The following is a 19,976-nucleotide window of genomic DNA, read 5'->3' on the forward strand; positions in this document are numbered from 1 at the left end:
CCAGTTGTGATGTATGGATGCGAGAGTTGGACTGTGAAAAAGGCTGACCGCCGAAGAATTGACGCGTTTGAATTGTGGTGCTGGCGAAGACTCTTAAGAGTTCCTTGGACTGCCAGAAGATCAAATCAGTCGATATTGTCGACCATAAACCCTGACTGCTCATTGGAGGGTCAAATTCTAAAGTTAAAGCTCAGCTACTTTGGTCATCTGATGAGAAGAGAGGAGTCGTTGGAGAAAGATTTGATGTTGGGAAAGGTTGAGGGTCACCGGAGAAGGGGTAGGCAGCGAACGCGATGGTTAGATGGCATCCTCGAGGCACTGCAGAGGAAGTTATGTGATGTTAGGAAAATAGTGAGAGACCGGAAAGCGTGGCGTGACATGGTCCATAGGGTCACGAAGAGTCGGACACGACTGAACGGAACTGAATGCATATGTTGTTGCAAAAGGGGACGTGGCTGCCACACTTGAAAAGAAAATCCTGCCACTCGTGGTAACGCAGAATTAACATCAAATTTTTGTGATCAAAAGACTTCCAGCAAGTCAAATATTGAATCGTATTGTCAGCTTTGGTATCCAACGCTGTTGAGTGGTAATAATTGCTCGAAAATGGTGCCAGCTATTCACTAGTGGGCTTTGAATCTGAGTCCGGGTGGTTTTATTCCACGAAAATGCATTCCTGGAGGTCCGCCGCATGTCCACCATGTATACCTGGCCTTTACAGCCAGTTTGCAGCAGTTTTGTTTTGGTGCCTCACGAAAACCATGAACTGCTTCACCGCATGGCACAAGAAATGAGGCTGTTTCCACCTGCAGTTTTTTTTAAGTAGCTCAAGAACAGCGCTGTATAGATCATTTTTTACACAACGTTCCTGGATCATTCAGCTTCAAATTGTATATTCTAAGTTTTCTTTGTTAGTTAATAATGCACCTCTATATATCTTGCATTTTCTATCTTATTTTTATCAACTCGCCATAAAAATGGCAATTTTCTGATTTTTTGTGTGTTCACCAATAAAGTTTTTGCTTTGTAACTAACGTTTTAGGAAAAAGCCTTCCATTATGTGCAATTTTGTATGCAGCAACATGTGCTGCAGTATTTGTACTGACAAAAAGATATCTTCCGAGACCTATGAAAAATGGCCATTTTCTTGCGGTAACGAAACAGTTAAAGATGGCATTGCCTCGGTGCTTTTAAAATAGAGAGGTAAAGGTAAACAAAAACATTAGAAATTAAAACATCTACGACCTTCAGCACGCGTAACAGAACTTCAGGTGCACAACGTGCACAATTTCTGGGAGCGCCCGGCGGTGCTGGGATGTGGTCGCACCATCGGAGATGACTTGGTAGTCGAGTTATCCGATGCGTTAAAAAACTTTGTACAATGAACACCTGTACAACAGATATCTGCATCTGAGATGAAACTGAAGTGAGATGAACTGTAGAAGAACGGCTGTTTGGGCGAGTTGGTGAACCATGATGGACAGTAATATACGTGCGCAAAAAGACGAGACAAAGAGGAGGAAGCGTCGTTGTCCACTTCTCCTCTTTGTCTCGTCTTTTTGCGCACATATATTACTGTCCGTCATGAAGTGAGATGTTTTTTCCCTGCTTTCGTCCAGTGCTTTGCTGTGCGCACACTCTCGGGAAGGCCCTCTGTGACATTTTGAGAACGCTTCACTGCACAACTCATGCACTGAAGCATTGCGGTGAAACGCGCAGTGCGGGGAAACTGTGGTGAATTTTCGGTAATTTTCAAATATTCGGAAATTGCAAATCATCAGTTTTCGATTTGAAATTTAAACATTTGAACACTGCTAATAATCATGCAACTATAAATAGTACTTAAAGAAGAAGTTTCGATTAAATGGGCAGAATGCCGAGGAAGAGGAAGCGAATTTGAGAACTAGCTGGCTACAAGTTAAGCCACCTCTGCTCCGGTCTTGCTCGCTACCAGTGCCCGCTACCAAAGTCTGGATCCCCGCTTAACACTTGGTGGAGGTCGCGGGATTTATCTTCAGTTTCCTCGCACTGGAGCTCCGCAGCCGCTGAATTCCGACCTCAATGACTGAATCCAGCACCAACACCACCGGCCCCACTCCCTCGGCCCCTTCTATTCCATGCTCCGGGGTGCTTCAACAGCGGGACCTGCCGGTCTTCAGCGGTACCGATGATCAGGACATAGAGGACTGGCTTTCATCGTATGAACATGTAAGCACCCACAATAAGTGGGATGACATCCTGAAGCTTAACGTGATCTTCTACCTTACACAAGTCGCAAAGTTGTGGTTCACAAATCACGAGGCTGACATTCCAACTTGGGCCTCGTTCAAATCTCTATTTGTGGATGTCTTCGGTCGCCCTGCGATCCGCAAGCTTCGCGCCGAACACCGTTTGAGCGAGCAGATGCAGCAGACAGGAGAAACCTTCACTAGCTACACCGAAGACGTTTAGATTTGAGCCATCGTGTAAATACATCGATCACTGAAGCCGAGAACATTCGCCAGATCATGAGGGTCATCCATGAAGGCGCATTCAACATTCTCATGGCCAAAGAGCCTCGCACTGTAAGTGAAGTTGTCACGATGTGTCAAAGCTACGACGACCTTCGTCGCCAACGCATCGTCCCTCGACAACCTGAAGGCACGATCGCGGCTATGTCTGATAGCACTGTCAGCTCCACACTTATCCAAGAAATCAGACTTCGTACGGGAAGAAGTTGCCCGGCAATTATCACTAATTTCAAACGTTCCGCAATCCAGCTCACACCTGGCTCCGAACATACGCCAGGTTATTCAGGAACAAGTTGCTCACTCATGCTGACGCTGTCCCGACGCCCGGACCCACTCCACTGTTTTATGCTGAGGTTGCCGCAAGACCACCCCTTCCTACACCTTTTCCATCGTACGGTTCGCCTCAGCGGGCATTTTTCACTCAGCGCCATGTGCCACCTATTCTACGCCCTCGGCGCACATCTGACAACCGCCCGATTTGCTTTGCATGTGGTCTTCCTGGCCATGTTGCACGCCTGTGCCGCCGTCGCCCGGCCCTGTACGCTTTTCATCAGAGCCCGGTCACCTACGTGTATCCGCCGTCCCCTCTCCATGTGCCTCCTCAGCCCTCGTCCCACTTTGACCACTTCTCACATGACAACCGCTCAACCTCTCCGCGCCGTCGCTCTCCATCGCCGATGCGTCGTCGTTCTACCTCGCCAATGCCGGAAAACCACTAGACGCAGTTCCGCAAGCAAAAACTGCGCTTTCGTCGAACAGTGAAAGTCTTGCTTCGCCACCGAACAATCTAATCGAAGTTACTATTGAAAGTGTTTGTACTCTTGCGCTTGTAGATATTGGTGCTGCTGTGTCGGTTATTGACGTTAAACTGTGCCGCTTGCTAATAAGAAAAGTTGTTCTGCCGTATTCTGGGGTTTCTTTGCACACCGCCACTGCTCAGCACATCTAACAGATCGGTACCTGCACAGCTCGAATCATTATTCAGGACGTTCTCTAAGTCACCAATTTTATCATTCTTCGTGACTGCTTTCATGACATTATTTTAGGGTGGGACTTCTTGTATCGCAATCGCGCCATAATTCATTGCGCTCGTGCCGAAGTAGAGCTTTCTCCGCTGTGCACCACACCGACCGCCGCTAACGTTCTTGGGGAAGCCAAGTGCCACGCTGCGGATGCTACTGATATCCCACCTTCATCTGCTGCGATTGTGCTTATAAACTGTGCCTCTCTTCATGGCTGTACAGTGCTCTTCACCCCATCTCCCCTTTTCGTCTTGCGACACTGTCTTCTCCTGCCCTGCGCCGTCCTTAGTGTACGAAGCAGCTGCACCGAGCTAGACATTAGTAACGATTCGTTCTATCCACTCACGTAGCAACGTGGCGAGTGCCTTGGGTATGCCGAGCCTGTTCGATCAGAAAATTTTGTTACCGTCCCACCGCTTCTCTCCACCGGTGCCGACACAATCTCCAACAGCGTAAGTGCCCTCAGCCCACCTCGTTCCTCGTCTCCTTCATCGCCTCTTGCTACCTTTGACAAAGCCATCGACAGTGCTCTCGCTCCAAATCAACGCGCCAAGCTCTTCGACTTGCTGACCCGATTCCGAGCTTTCTTTGACATCCAGCAGCCATCCCTGGGTCGGACATCAACTGTTGCCCACCAAATCTATACTGGTACGTATGCTCCACAATACCAACGTCCTTATCGTGTATCAGCCTCAGAGTGCCGCATTATTGATGAGCAAGTCGATGAGATGCTCAGTACAGGTGTCATTCAGCCTTCTAGTAGCCCTTGGGCGTCCCCGGTCATTTTAGTCCAGAAGAAAGACGGGTCTATTTGATTCTGTATGGACTACCGCCACCTTAATGCGATCACACGAAAGGACGTCTATCCACTACCACGCATAGACGATGCGCTGGGTACTTTGCATGGAGAGGAATTTTTCTCTTCAATCGATTTACGATCTGGCTACTGGCAAGTTCCAATGGCTGAAGACGATCGCCCCAAGACAGCTTTTGTCACTCCCGACAGGCTCTATGAGTTCAACGTCATGCCGTTTGGCCTGTGTAATGCGCCCACCACCTTTGAACACATGATAGACAATATTCTCCGCGGTCTGAAGTGGTATGCATGTCTCTGCTACTTGCAACATCATCGTATTTTCATCCGACTTCGCGACCCACCTAACTCGCCTTGAAACTGTCTTGCAATGCCTTAGCGATGCCGGTCTGCACCTCAATCTGAAAAAGTGCCATTTCGCCACTCGCCAACTCACTATTTTAGGGCATTCAGTGTCCAAGGATGGCATCCTTCCTGATCCATCTAAACTCCGCACTGTCGCTGAGTTCCCGAAGCCAACATCTATCAAGCAACTACGTAGCTTTATAGGCTTATGCTTCTATTGTAGGTGTTTCGTTCGGAACTTTGCGACCATCATTGCCCCTCTGACGCGAATTCTCAGCGCTCACAAAGATCTTTCTGCCTGGTCACCGGCTTGCGATACTGCTTTTATGAAATTGCGCACGATACTTACCTCACCCCCCGTATTGCGCCATTTTGACCCGGCTGCTCCTACCGAAGTGCACACCGATGATAGCGACGCTGGTCTTGCCGCTGTTCTTGCCCAACGAAAACCCGGTGTTGATGAATACGTTGTGGCGTATGCAAGTTGAACGCTGACCAATGCCGAGACCAACTACTCGGTGACAGAAAAGGAATGCCTGGCAATTGTTTGGGCGCTTCAGAAATTTCAGACATACTTGCATGGGCGTCCATTCGATGTTGTTACGGACCACCACGCTTTGTGTTGGTTGTCTTCACTAAAAGACCCCACCGGCCGCTTAGACTACAAGAGTATGATATCCGAGTCATCCATCGTACAGGGCACGAGCACTCCGACGCAGACGCTTTATCTCTCTCGCCAGTGCCGCCTGACGCTCCATTGTCCCCTGCCTCCAGCTCCGCCTTGTCTTCCTTGTCCATCGACGACATGCCATCAGAACAGTGCAAGGATCCGTGGCTAACATCACTAATCGATCTTCTTATGAACTCGTCACCTTCACCGGCTCCCCGCGCCCTTCGTCGTCAAGCGCAGCATTTCGCCCTTTGTGACCGTCTTCTCTATCAACGCAACTATATGGCAGATGGCCGTAAGTGGCTGCTCGTCGTACGTCGCCACCTCCGTAGTGATATCTACGCATCTTACCACAATGATCCACAGTGTGGCCATATGAGATTATTTAAGGGGGGACACGGCTCTTTGCGGCTGAAAATCGGTCTAAAAATCGGATTTTTAATTTCTTTATTTTTGCAATCCTGAGATGTTTCCGCAACTATCTGCAAATATTGGTTGAAAAATACCGCCTAATTCGCACGTTAGTGTTCCAAACATGCGAATCTGAACGTTTGGTCCTTTAAATTGAGATCAAATCATGCGAAGTTTTGATCGAGCGCAGATCAAGAAATACGCACTCCACAGGCATCATTTTGGTCTCGTTCGAAAGATCGTGATTCAGGCTATTCCCATGTCACAATTGGCGCCCGTGAGCAAACACCCGAAGCGGAAAACAAAGGGACAAATTTGCACGAAGCATGCGCTGCTATTGGGCTCTGAAAGCATGTGACACAAATGACCACTTTTGGTTGGCTACCCGCGTCGACTGCTGGCCTGGCGCCAGTAGGCCTACTGGCTTAGCGACATCCCATCACGGCCACGGCGTAAAACGGGGAAAATTTTGGTTCGAGCGTCATTCTGGCCCAGAAATCGAAGAAAGGTAGAAATAAGAGGCGCGCCAGTGACACGGCAACGCCGCATCCTGTTATCAGCTATCAGCAACGGAGCGCCGATGCTCCGCGATGGGCCAATAAAGGCGTAGCCGATGGTGCGCGACAGACAGGAGAGCGAACGATTTCCTCAATTCCTGCCGCATGCGAGCATCGTAATCATGACGATGCAGTTGAAAAAGTGATACCTAAGCAGTTTTCATGGGCGGGACAGATCGAGCACTCAGAAAAGTTAGCGGCGCGGCGGCAGCGGTGATTGCGAAACGGCGTCACGCGCGGCATGCGGAATCGCAAACTTTCTCGAAATAAATTTGCTTTTGAGTTGCAGGGACAATTATCTTGATCGGAAATCGTGCATTCACACCAGAAACCAGTCATAACCCATTTCATCGAGTTACTGTTAGCCTTGGTAATTCAAACATATACCCAAAACGTTTTTCGCCTATTTCTTAAAATTAAATTTTGGAGAGTCAGCAGGCCAATATTTTTGGCCCTGCTCTCGCTAGTTATTTTCTTTAAACCTAACCTCATGTATCTTTCGACACCAAGGTAAATGTAATAACCATACGGGAAGATTTCCTGAAAAGATTGTCTGGCACCAAAATAGACCTTTCCTTTGAGTCTTTTTTTTTTTTTTTTTATGGTGTAACTTTGGCTCAAATTGGTATAAAACATTAATTTTTACTTTACTTTCCAACCATTTCTGATCATACTGATATGTCAAACCTTGCCTTAATTTAAATCTACATGTTCTGACATGTTTTTCCTTGTTTTCTCGAAAGAGCATTTTTGAGGCTGCTGCAATTTTGGAGGAGCGATATCTCTTGAACTATTTGTGCTATTGCTTTCATTTTTTCATTGCTGCAAAGATACTTTCTTGAAGAGTGCAGTAAGACTGAAATATATGCAATTATGATGAGGCAACATTTACAAAACTAATTATTTATAATGGGTGTCAAATCAAGCTTTTCCACAGAAAAGTTTGATGTACTGTAACACAAGTTCAAATTAATCTAGCACCTCCATTCTTGGTTAGCTGCACTCTGTGATATTTCTAGATAATTTATGCAGGCTCATTTTCATCATGCCCTTGTGTGTTTAGTAATTCTCCCCTCCAAATGAAGAACATTAATTAGGCAAAATTTTTAAAACTATGCACTCTACAAAAGAAACAATTATATATTTTAAATCAGCATGTCAAAATACAGAAGTGATGCGAGTTTAATCCAAAGCGGTCCATAAATAAGAAAAAATGTTCTAAGAGGGGTGTCCCCCCTTAACACTTATGAACGGTTGCGACGGCGCTTTTACTGGCGCGGTATGTATACCTTCGTCAGTAAGTATGTGCGTTCGTACATCGATTGCCAGCATCGCAAGCCACCTCCCCTCCATCAGCCAGCTCCACTACAGCACCTTCCGTGCCCATACCGACCATTCGATCGTGTTAGCATCAATTTTTATGGACCTCTTCTGTACACTCCTGCAAGGAATCGTTGGATCATCGTGGCTGTCAATCACCTTACTCGCCACGCGGAGACAGCGGCACCTCAGGATGCCAGTGGACCCAATATCGCATTCTTCTTCATCGTTTCATTTTGTGGCACGGGGCCCCCCGTGAACTTCTAAGTGATCGAGGAAAATCTTTCTTATCCGAGGTTGTAGAAGCGCTCCCACTCGAATGTCAGACCATCCAACGGACAGCCAGCGCGTACCACCCTCAAATCAACGGCGTTAAAGAGCGCTTCAATCGCACACTGGGTGACATGATGTCCAAGTACATCGCCTCTGATCACTCCGATTGGGACAAGATTCTCCCATTTATAACCTATGCCTACAACACCGCCGTTCAAGCAACTACCGGATTCTCGCCATTTTTTCTGCTATACGGGCGTGACCCTTCGTCTCCACTCGACACCATCCTTCCCTACCGTCCTGATATCTCAGAGTATACATCGCTTTCAGCAACTGCCAGGCATGCTGAAGAATGTCGCAAACTGGCTCGCTCGCTTACTTCGGATGAGCAAGCCCAGAAACAAGCGCACAGCGACAGCAGCCACTCTGTCCACCAATTCTTTCCCGGTGCTCACGTGTGGCTCTGGGTCCCATCGACACCACCCGGTCTGACCAGCAAGTTTACTTCCAAGTACCACGGACCCTATCTAGTGCTCCAACAGACATCTCCCGTTAATTACCTAGTTGAACCGCTAGCCCCTTCCACTGACCTTCGCCGCCGTGGGCGTGAGATTGTTCACATCGACCGTTTGAAGCCTTATTACTATCCCGCTATCCTTTTGTCTGCTTGAGTCGCCAGGATGGCTCCTCTTTTCTGCGGGGGCTAGAGTGTAAAGAAGTTCCGATTAAGTGGGCAGAACGCCGAGGAAGAGGAAGTGGATTTGAGAACCAGCTGGCTACAAGTTAAGCCACCTCCGCTCCGGTCTTGCTCGCTACCAGTGCCCGCTACCAATGTCTGGATCCCCGCTTAACACTACTATTAATAGTTTTACACCACTAGTAAGCAATCATAGCAGCCATTTTGGAATCTTAAACTTTCACCAGAGTTAGCTTAAAACCACGGCGTGGTGCAGACAGTATCAATTCAATAGAGCCCATGCACTCAAGTGAATTTTTCCAAGATAAAACTGCTTATTAGTGCACACACAACCTAGTGAAAGTGCCTACTGCTCTCATTTGCTGAAAATGCAATTAGCAAAGGAACAGATTTCCCATACATGTGCAGTTACTACAGCCAATTTGAAAGAGGGGCGAGCACAGCCTGAACCAAGAGTCCTTTGGTATGGGCTAGTTGGATCGACATGTTGAAACAGAAAAACGGTGCGAATGAAACAGGGACAAAAAGGCACATAAATGAACAGGACTGGCGCCAACTGTCAACTGAAATTTATTGCACCACACCCTGCATTTTATATGCAGAACTCCCGTGTATAAAATGCAGGGTGTGGTGCAATAAATCTGTTCTTCTGCTTCAAACAGCCTGTACCTCGTCCGAATGTCCAGGAAGGTCGCCAGTCAACTTCCCAGCAGATACATCCCACAGCTTGAGTGTAGAGTCCGAGCTGCCGCTGACCACAAGCCGGCTATCGGCCGACCAGGCAAGCTGGTAAACGCAGCCGACGTGCCCACGCAATGCGGCCAAGAACCTGGGCAACAAAATGTTCTCATCACGCAATGACTGTGAAAACATTGAGAGCGACTAATGCTGAGCTGTGACACAACACCATAGCTGTACCAATAGAGCTCCAGCCAGCCACAAAACAAGAAAGGAAAGCTACACACCTATCTTCAACCTTGAAGAAAAATTCACCCCTGTCTATGATTTCTAGATCAAAATGCGCAACAGCTGCTGCCATACACAATTCTAATAATCAACCCCACTGTGGTGGTGCAGTGGCCAAGGATGCAGGATCAAATTTTGACCGCGGTGGCCACTTTTCGATGAAAGCAAAGCGCCCGTGTGCTGTGCGATGTCAGTGCACATTAAAAAACACCAGGTGGTTGAGATTTTCTAAGCCCTTCACTATGGCATCTCTCATAGCCTGAGTCGCTTTGGGACTTAACGTTAAACCCCATAAACCAAGCCAAACCAATTTCAATAATCTGCTTAGATTGCAAGCAAACCTTTAAGTTTAGCTTGCAGGAAGCAAAAGCTTAAAGTTCCACATTATTTGAATGGCATGAGAACATGTGCTGTAGACTGGTGTACCTACAAACTTAAAAATGCTGATTGCAGTAAGAGTGTCATACTTTACCTCATTAATTTGTCCTGGAGGTTACCCACTGATCTTGAAGTGTGTGTCTCCACATTTGAATATTTATACAGGGCAAGCACAAATAGGCCACTGCAGGGAGGAAGTGGCAACTCACTTTCCAGTTCGGCCGTCCCAAAGCTTGAGGGACTTGTCAAAAGATGCACTGGCCAGAAGCCGCATGTCCGGGGAGAAACGAACATCATTGACCACTCTCTGGTGGCCTGTCATGTGTGCTGCAGGCTTTTTGCTTGTCTCTGGCAGCCACAGGGCCAATGTGAAGTCATCAGAGCCAGAGGCTAGACGCTCTGGCTCACTGCCTCGGGCCTCGTCGTAGCGCTGCTTGGCTCGCCGCTGAAGCTCCTCTATGTGGTAGAAAAAGGCAAATGAGGATTGAGAGCATTGCAGCACATCAGGGACCTTTACATGGATGAGTTCGCTTCAGTATAGGACATCAAAATTACGATCAGTGCAGATGAATATACCAGCAATCAGCAACGTCCCTGCTGGCAACAAGAAGTTGCACGTAACAGTGATGTACTGAATCTTGCCCAGCAATTTCAAAGAGAGCAAGCTGATATGAATCCATAATGCTGCAGCACCACATGGACAAATACACACAAGAAAAAAGGGCGATACGGAGTGCTTACTATCGACTGACCAGACTTTATTTCAAACTGTCAAACTTTTTGCATGTCTTGCGTGCTTCTAATAAAATCTGGTCAATTGACAGTAAGTACTTTTTCGCCCTGTTCTCTCTTCTTTTGCATGCTTATCCTTATGCTACAAGATTATGGGCATCACTCATAACTTGTATTAGTAGCTACAGCAGCCTTCCTACAGAAAGGTGCAATAACTGCAATGATGCTGTTGATATTAGCACTAAATATTAATCAGTATTAAAGGGCCCATGAAGAGCTGTTTACTAAAACTAGGAAATGCACACAAGCAATAGGTATCCCATCAGTCCTCTAGCAACGCAAACATTTTTAAGCTAGCCGTTCATTAGCACTGAATATACTGGTGATCGAAAATAATGCCGTCACGCAAGATGAAATGAAAATATATATATATATATATATATATATATAAAAAATAAAAAACAAGCCGCAATGCCATCCGATCATGCCCTGTCCTGCTCATGTCACTTAGGAGCATCTGACGAGTGGGCGCATTCAGCAAGCCTCGATCGTGTCATCAGGAAGGAAGCACGTGAGTGGGGCCCTAATCAATTGCAAGCGGCTACCAGGAGCACTTTTTAAAAAATTGATTGTAAATTAGACTCCCAGCAAAGGTTTTAAACTTGACTCGAACACTCACAAAGACCAAAAAACCAACTCTATGGATTTTTTTTTTTTTCCGTGTTGGTTTGAGTGCTGGGCAGTCCAACAGCAAGTGGTGGATGTCGGCCTCGACATCTTCGTTTTTACAGATCGGGCATCCTGGGTGAGGATATAAGTGTTGGAAGTGTGACCACTCTATGGATTTCTTGCATAAGAATTTGCTTCATGGATATGTATGCATACAAAAAGTATTTTGGAACTGTTTCTTTCGTTAATGTAGCTCAAAGCATATCATAAGGCACCGATAAGTTTTCTCACCCAGTGGTTGGCAACTGGCTGTGTGGATGAAAAAGAAAAATGTAATCAGTAACAGAGGTGAGCAACCTCGTGAGGGTGCCCACAAATAAAAATAGCCATTTTATCACCTGCAGCAACACCAGGACCTTGGACATTTATCAATCTGCTGTGCAAATGTAGCCTTCAGTGACAAACAATGAAAGGATATTTAGAGCTGCATGTATAGCTACACAGAAATGGGAATCCTGACAAGGCAATGAACAGGCTGGGCAACCTCAGGAGGTTTCAGCCCCTAACATAATGATCAGTAATGCACTGATTGACGAATAAAATGAAACCCCATTAATCAGAACCTCAAGGGATTGCAAAGAAATTCTCTTATCCAAAGGTGAAATCGTTAAACTTGTGGGGATTCACGATCCCCTGCCTCCATTATAACGATTGCGAGTAATTATAACGCGTGATTACGTGCTGGTAGAGAGGTTGGCGGAGGAGAGGGACCGCTGGCCACCCCCCGCCGCCTCCCGGTTTCCTGCGGCGACGCTGCCGCGGGCTTCCCTCCTGCCGGCGTAGCCGGGAGACCTCCTTTCCCATGTCCGAGTCGAGGATCGTGCCTGTCGCAACTTGCTCGGGGCTTTTCGGCTGCTGTGCGCACACGCGCGCGGTTCATGTTTTCCGCCGAGGAGACCACCGCTGTCACCAAGAATCGCCCACTCACCGTACGCACTCACCGCAACGGGATGTGAGCGCGAAGCCACGCCAGATGAGCACACTCTTCCTCTCACCTGCTTGCGTGTGCTTCCTCATCAGGTGGTTTTATTTCACCACCGTATGCGGCGTTCGCTCACTACGGCGGTTGTATTTGTGTGCTGTTGATTTGCCATATACAACTGCTCGGGCAAATTAAACCTTGTTCGAGTGCGCAACTCGGTGTTTCTCCCCTCTGGCTCGAACCCGCCGCAGTAGCGACTTCTTGCACCACGGGTTGGGGGTCTCAGCTCTGTCTGCTAGGGCTGGCACGTCGGGCCTAGAAGGCAACTGTAGCATCTAGCCCCCCCGTGGCGCATTCTTGCGAGAATTAACCCCCATAAACTGCAACACAAAGCTCCGGGGGAAAAAAAAAACTGAAAAGAAATAGGCAATAGCGGTCAGCCTTTGAGTGAAGACTAGAAGTCGGTGATGCTTTTTCGCAATTCCATCTTGCTGTACTGCCCACTGAGGGGAATATCAAAGCAGAGCTGCTCTAAAATAGTAACCACCCTGCTTGACAGGTGTAACAGCATGGTACTGGTAGAGCCTCGTCACCAGCGATAGGGAAGCGTACCTGAAGTTTGCTCCCACTGTGCCAGCGCCGCTTCTCTCTCTCCTGGCGGCCATTTCTGAACTACTGTCCAGGAATGTTGCCGGTGAAGCGCATTGAACCCAATGGTATGCGCGCTGCTCGCGCCACTGGCACCCTCTCCTTTATTGTGTGCACACGCCGTCTTACTCGCAGGTGCAAAAAAGAGATGTTGGCATTCCATGGCGTTTAGAGAGGGAAGAAAGTTATTGTGTCATGGGGGGTGCGGAACGGCTCCTCTTTGATTGTTTTTATTAAAAGCACACAACAGCAGCATGCTTGCAGTGTCGCCGGCCTTGCAAGTTCATTTGCCAATGATTATTGTAAGCTGTTGCTTTGGACGGCACAGCCATGAGTGCTGAAAAAAATATTCACGATGAAACGTTTTGGCCTCACAGTTTACAAGAACAGAGAAAGAGGACCTGCACACAGAAATTTTTACCCATGAGCAGCCTCCACCTGGACCAGATCTCTATCCTATTGAAAAAGTATGACATCTACCATACAGACACATTTATTTACCAAACTTTTGCACGGAACTGTAACATTTAGTTAAGCATTTCCCTACTATCGTTGATTACTGATGAGTGTTCATGTGGCCGAATGCAGTTTTGAAAAATAATAATTAAAAGTCAAAATGTTTGTTGCACATCAATGAGCATTTGCATACGAGCTATGGCTCTGCAAATACAGTCGAACCCGGAATATATCGAACTCAAAAGGGATCGCGAAATAGTTCGATATATCGATAATTCGATATACAGAAATCGGCTTGAGACTGCACTTATGATGCGAAAAAATGATACCATATTTGTCGTGTAATCAGCCCACTCCCATAATGAACCCACCCTCCACTTTTGCACCCGAGAATTCGAAAAAAAAAAAAAAAAAAAAACAGCGTTAAGGCCAGCTCGCTCACATGCAAGCGATTCAGCGATCTCAGCGACGAGCGGCAGCGACTGAGCGAAAAATTTCAAACTTGTTGGAACTGCGTCCCTCTTGCCGCTCGAGCCACCGCGGCAGCTCAAAACAAGGTTTCTGTGTCGCCGCGGCAGAAATCGCGAGCGTTTTCGCTTGTATGTCGATGGCGAGCGCCACTCTGTTTCGGTTGTCTCATCCACAGCTCAATTCTTGGCAGCGTGCCAAGATACTGCACAGCAATAACGTCAGAGCGCGTTTATCTTTTGATAGCTCCTGCGATGGCGGGGAGCGAACTTGGCAGAGTGCCCGTGATGGCTTGATTGCACAAGCCTGGTTCGATTTATTACGCCGCACTTGGAACAGGCGTAATCCACTGCCACAAAATCATTGGAAAGTGTGATAGCTAAATGCTGCTTGAAGCGAAAAATGCTAAAAGCCAGTGTCATGATCACAGTTGACTGCGTGCTTTCGTTGATTCATACACGCAAGAATAAACGACTCCCGCAAAAAAAAAACAAAAATAACTGCCGCTTTTTAACGTACGCAGCCGCCATATCTTACGCTACGATGCGCGTACAGCACAAAGATGAGAATGGACGACTCTCGCAAAAAAAAAAGAGAGAGAAATAGAGAGATCTGCCACTTCTTAACGTCCGCAGGCACCATAGCCACGTCAGCCGCCACGTGCAGAGGGTTCGCAACACACACTGGATAAAGCGTCCGACGTTCTGTCTGAAAACGGGCTGAGCTGGCTTGGCGCATGCGTAGCGCATGCTACTACGAACGAAGGCCGGGAGAGAGGAAGGAGAGAGATAGCTCGGCAAAAGAATGGGCACACCCTTGCGCTTCGCTCTATCGCGTTTTTCCCCTCTCATTCCCACCGGTTCTCTCCGGTTCATTCACGCACATGGCTTGCAAACGTCACGTATTGGCACGCAGGAAACGATAACCGCAGGTGCGCGCGCCTTTGGGGAATGGGCGCGGCGCTTCCCTAGATCAGCCATTGCCGAACTGTCCACTCCCATTCATTCCGCGCGTGGCTTGAAAATGTCACGCGGCAAACGGCCGAGGGTGATGCGATCGTCTTTGGGGAAGGCACACTTTTGCAGTGCGTGGTGCGGAGTTCGATATATCGAACGACCGGTGAAATTGAGTTTGATATATGAAGCGGCTTTCCTATGAACAAGCGTCATGTTTGTAAACAAAGGTGGCGCTGCGATCGGCAGCGACATGGGGTGTTGGCAAAAAGGCAGTGTGCCTACACAGCACCAAGCGACGCTGCCTTCGAAACCAATTCACGCGGGCGAATATTCTGAAGCCTAAGCTTCGCTTGTGCGTAGAAACAGTTTTGTTTATGCCTGGAGAGTAGTTCAGCACTTTATCAGCCGATTACTTCTGGAATTACCTGGCGAAGAGCGCTAAATTGGCTTCCTTCTCCGTGGCCTCTGCAGCGCGCGGCTACGGTGGGCGACTGTAGTGACTGAGTTAAATGTAAACGAGAAAGCGCAATGTATATGAAAAACTAACAGCCAACATTGTTCAACTCCCGTGCCTACTGCTAGCGCATGCAAGGACGACGACGAATGAATGACTGGGTGTGTGTTTCATATGACAACTCTTAATGGGCTTTCTGATACTCCAAGCACCCCACACTAAGAAACAATATATATTGCCAACAACTATAGTGAACTAGAAATCATATTTCTAGCTCAGTGTACCGGCAACTTAAGTCAGAATTTCACTGAATAAGAACTCGATCTTTTAGTTCTTTGTAACATATTCGCCTATAGTGCGCGCTGCCAATGTTTTATCCTTCTTGATAAAAAGACGTTTGGAGTCTGTTTCATCGTACAGACGCAGCCAAGGTCATTCACAGGTTAATATAATACATGAAGGCCGGCCCGTAAGAATGTTCTCATTTTGATTTCTGTTTTTTTTTTGTCCTCAGGAAAGGTGCACGAACGGAAATGCAACGTTCTCCACGATGGCTTGCAGCAAAATTTGCACGATCTGTTAAGCTTTTTTAATATACTCTGAAACTGTTTATTCAAAAGTTCGTCACCTTACCTGCTTATTTTGCACCCCTCATAGCCGATTACACTTTGAGACATTAAATTCCATGTACCATATATAGCATATCTAAATATATCCTGCTTAATCAGAGCTACGTTGTACGTGGATATTTAATTTGTTCGTCAAAATCTTAATGACCTTCAAAAAGAAAGTGTTGAGAAATGACGCTACGTGACTTGCCCGGATCCTAACAATGTTTACTTGCTTTCTATAGGGCCGATGATGAGCCACTCGTTGAAACTCGCGAAAGTGATATTAGAGAAAACTACTTCACAAGACCTGTTTCAGCCATATCGCGCTGGAGTGAGCGCTCAAACTAACAACAGTTGCCTTCTCAGCAACTTTTGTGACCTTTTCTGTACGAACATATGCACAAGCACAAGTGAATGTAACTCACAGTGCGGCTTCTTAACTTGATATATTATATACAACAAAATGTGCATGAGCTGCAGGCATTTGTTATTGCGCTATTCACCGTGAGACCGAAAAGCAGTCACGACAATTAAGAGTTGCCAACAAACTGATCAAATTTCAGTGCAGACGTGCAACGCACGTTAGCCGCGAAGGCAATCCGTCGCCGAAAGGTCTACTTGTTTCGCTCAACGCTGCTGCCCATAGCTCTCATACTTGTCCGACCACAAGAAACACGTGAAAACAGGTACTATTTTCCTTTTGTGCCTCGTGGCGCAACCAACCACACCACAGCTTGCAGGAATATTGGGAATTATGCCCAAAAACACAGCAAGCATTGCGCATCCAATGCAGATGACCCGAGCTTTTGCCTACACCACGAAACTACTGTCGCCAGCGCTGCCGCATCTGCACTGACGTCACGGGCTGACGCTTGTCTATACTTTTACATGGGAATTTCAAGGAAATATTCCGTGAGTTCAGTATATCTGGGTTCGACTGTATATGTCGTTTTGGGGATACGTGTATACTGTGACAGCATTAAATAAATAAGCAACCACTCATCTCTGTGGTACTTATTAACCAAGCTTTCAATATTTTTCTCTTAACCAAAAGGGAGCAGCTGGTAGGCATATTTGGTGGATGGTCTCGTTTTTCTCTTCAACCTTGCATATAGCCTTCAGGGCTCTTATTTTATATTCAAATAAAGATATTTTTCATTATCATTCGCAAAAAAAGGATCAAAATTCAAACTATTCGGTCAGCGAAATTGTGCGCGTTGGACTGAGCCATCGAACAAAATTTTATATTGTGAGGATGACTATGTCAAAAAAGGTATTTACTTTCAATTCCACGTCCTAAATGACCTTGCCACTTGTGACACTAAATGCACCGTCACAGTAATAGCGTTTTTGTCAATTTGCCTCACGGAGTGGACATGATCCACGATACTCCCCAACAAGTTTTTGTGGCTATGCAACCAAAGCTACAGAGCCAAAACGCATCAGCTCACTGCGCAGCAGAATATAGTCCTTTGATAAATTACGCGAATCGTGCTCTGGAATATATCACTACAAAAATGCCTATGTTGTTATTACATCAAGATTGCACTACAATACAGGCCAGTACGTTAGTTTACTGCATTTTAAAATCAGTACACGACACCGTGCATACTAGGGTGCCTAATGCAAACGGGATGGCCACGTCATCTGCCGAGAATCTCCCGAAGCGTACGTCGGCTGCTGCTGCTGCGTCTACTCGTCGGTTTCGGTGCACTTTCATAATGCGCTTGTTTCGGCAACATACGTAGCACGTGATAAGCATTAACCGCAAATATATGCTCACTCAGACCTTAAGTAGTCTAAAGGAAGACATTTCTGCGTCATTGGAGGCTCGGAAGCCATTACCTCAAGCAAAGGCGGAATTGAAACCGAAACCGTACCTGAGGCCAGATACGAAGAACTACATGGTGTAGTAACACCATGACGAAAGCTCCGTCCCCGCAGCCTTGGCTCCATAGCCAGAAAAACGTTTCCGCGAGTACAGTAGTTTTTTCCTCTCTTTTTTCACCTTTGCGCTGCCAAATTTTCCTAATTCTATGAATCATGTGCATGTGTAAGCGTTCAAACATGAAGAAGAAAGCACACGACTGCACAAAGAAATCTGCAGCACCCCAACAAACAAGTGCAGAACTGACCACTTTCAAGAGCTAGTCACACAGATATTCAATGGGAGGGGGAACCAGCCTGCCCAGACAATTGGGAACGCAGCCGGAGAAGGCGCTTTTGACTGGTGCTTGCAGCGCCCCCCTGTGAAGCTGCGGTCCCCTATAGTTTCCACATGACGAGGCTTCACTACACTAACAAACAAGAAACTTGTGATAAGTGTGAACCCCTGCGAGTCCACAAAGGGAAACTTAAGGCCCCCTCAATGTCTCCCTCGAAGGACAGCTAATTCCCGAACAAGACAAGATACCAGCCTTGGGAATGTGGCTGCATAGCAACCAGCTATGCGGCCATACGCTCGGCCTTCTCAAGCAATCGACCACTCAGGTCGCCAGGATGATCCCGCGCATGTCGCAGAAGCGGAGCGGCATGCGAGAGGGGGATACACTGCGCCTGGTTCAGAGCCTGGTGCTGTCGCGTGGGTTACGCCCTCCCGTGCTTCAACCTCAACAAAAGAGAAGTGGAAAGTGCAGATATCATCATCCGCAAAGCTTACAAGACAGCCCTGCACCTACCAATGAACACCTCCAACGCAAAACTACAAGTAGCTCTTCGAGTTCACAACACCTTCGAAGAGATCAAAGAAGCCCAACTGGCCACGCAGATAGCCAGGCTCCAGCAGACTCCTACGGGGCGCTCACTTCTTAGGTGACTGGGGCTAGGCAAAACTGCAGAAATCGAGAATCGTACTGCGAGCATACCGGACGCAATTCGCCAGACGCTAAAGGTTAGCTCCCTTCCCTGGAACATGGACCCCAACTTGCATGCGGCCTGTAGGGCAGCCCGGGCGAAGTATCTACAACAAAATTTAGCTACAAAAATCCACAACGGTATACACGGACGCGGCTCCGTATACAGGAAGCTCACATAACAGCGCAGTGGCGGTAGCTATTGATTCCAACCTAAAGGAATTAGCTAGCGCCTCAGTCAGGGATTGCACAGTAACCGAAGAGGAGGAGCTGGCCATTGCTCTAGCGGTGGAAGCCGGTTACCAAAGCAACACGTCGCTTACCATTCATACGACCACATAGGTCACACCGCGCTCCGGCTCCTCCAGAGCACGACCCCCCCAAAAGTCACACACATCTACTGGGTGCCAGGATACACCGACATAGCGGGGAACAAACGCGCCGACGAGGTTGCTCGAGGGTATACGAGCCGAGCTTCCTCCCAATCGGACGATCTACTCGAGCGAGTCGGCCCTAGGTAGTCAGACATTCTCAAATACCATAAGGGGGTACGGATCCGCTATCCGCCGCCTCATCGTGATCTAAATCAACAAGAGGCAGTGTACTGGCGAAGACTGCAGACAGGAACTTTCCAAAACATGCATATCCTTAGCAAGATTTACCCGTCACAATATTGGGACACCTTCCCGTGGTGTGCTAGCAAACGTTCCTAATACCACATCACGTGGGAATGCAGTAAGAATGATAGCTTTCGTAAAGACCCGAGTGCAGAACAGTGGGAGAGCTGGCTCTCCAGCGGCGATCTGGGTTGCCAACAAGGTCTGATCCAGCACGCCCAATGAGCAGCAAAGCTCAGCGGAGCCCTGGAATAGGGGACTGACTCTGTGAGAAGAAGGAAGATGGACCTCTTCTTTCTCGTCTGCTAGTAGCAAAAGACCTTTCTAGAGCAATAAACATCTTTCCTATCTTTCCTATTGTGATAAGTACAGTCAAACCTCGTTATAACGAAGTCTCATTTTGCGCGGAAATTCGTTCGTTATATCCGATATTTGTTGTAAAAGTACACACAAATTCCTACAAAAAAAAATTCTGTTCATAAACCCAAGTAAAGGCTACCCTAAAATGGAAAGCACAGAGCTGAAAAAAAAAGCATTTTTTTTTTCTTTAAAGCGTGGTATAAGCACG

General features: G+C 47.3%; 1 protein-coding gene across 2 annotated transcripts in view; it reads right to left on the reverse strand.

Moving 5' to 3' along the window:
• Nle (notchless protein homolog 1) overlaps nucleotides 1–19,976 on the reverse strand; it is a 58,850-nt gene that overhangs the window by 16,021 nt on the left and 22,853 nt on the right. For both annotated transcript variants that reach the window (XM_084599645.1, XM_084599646.1), the window contains 2 exons: nucleotides 10,173–10,419; nucleotides 9,289–9,448 (listed from right to left, as the gene is read on the reverse strand). In XM_084599645.1, the coding sequence (XP_084455771.1) occupies nucleotides 9,289–9,448; nucleotides 10,173–10,419 (407 nt within the window). The remainder of the gene's footprint in view (nucleotides 1–9,288; nucleotides 9,449–10,172; nucleotides 10,420–19,976) is intronic.

The sequence above is a fragment of the Amblyomma maculatum genome, chromosome 3 (genome assembly GCF_055883805.1).
Source record: "Amblyomma maculatum isolate TAMU_Amacu chromosome 3, ASM5588380v1, whole genome shotgun sequence".
Lineage (NCBI taxonomy): Eukaryota > Metazoa > Arthropoda > Arachnida > Ixodida > Ixodidae > Amblyomma > Amblyomma maculatum.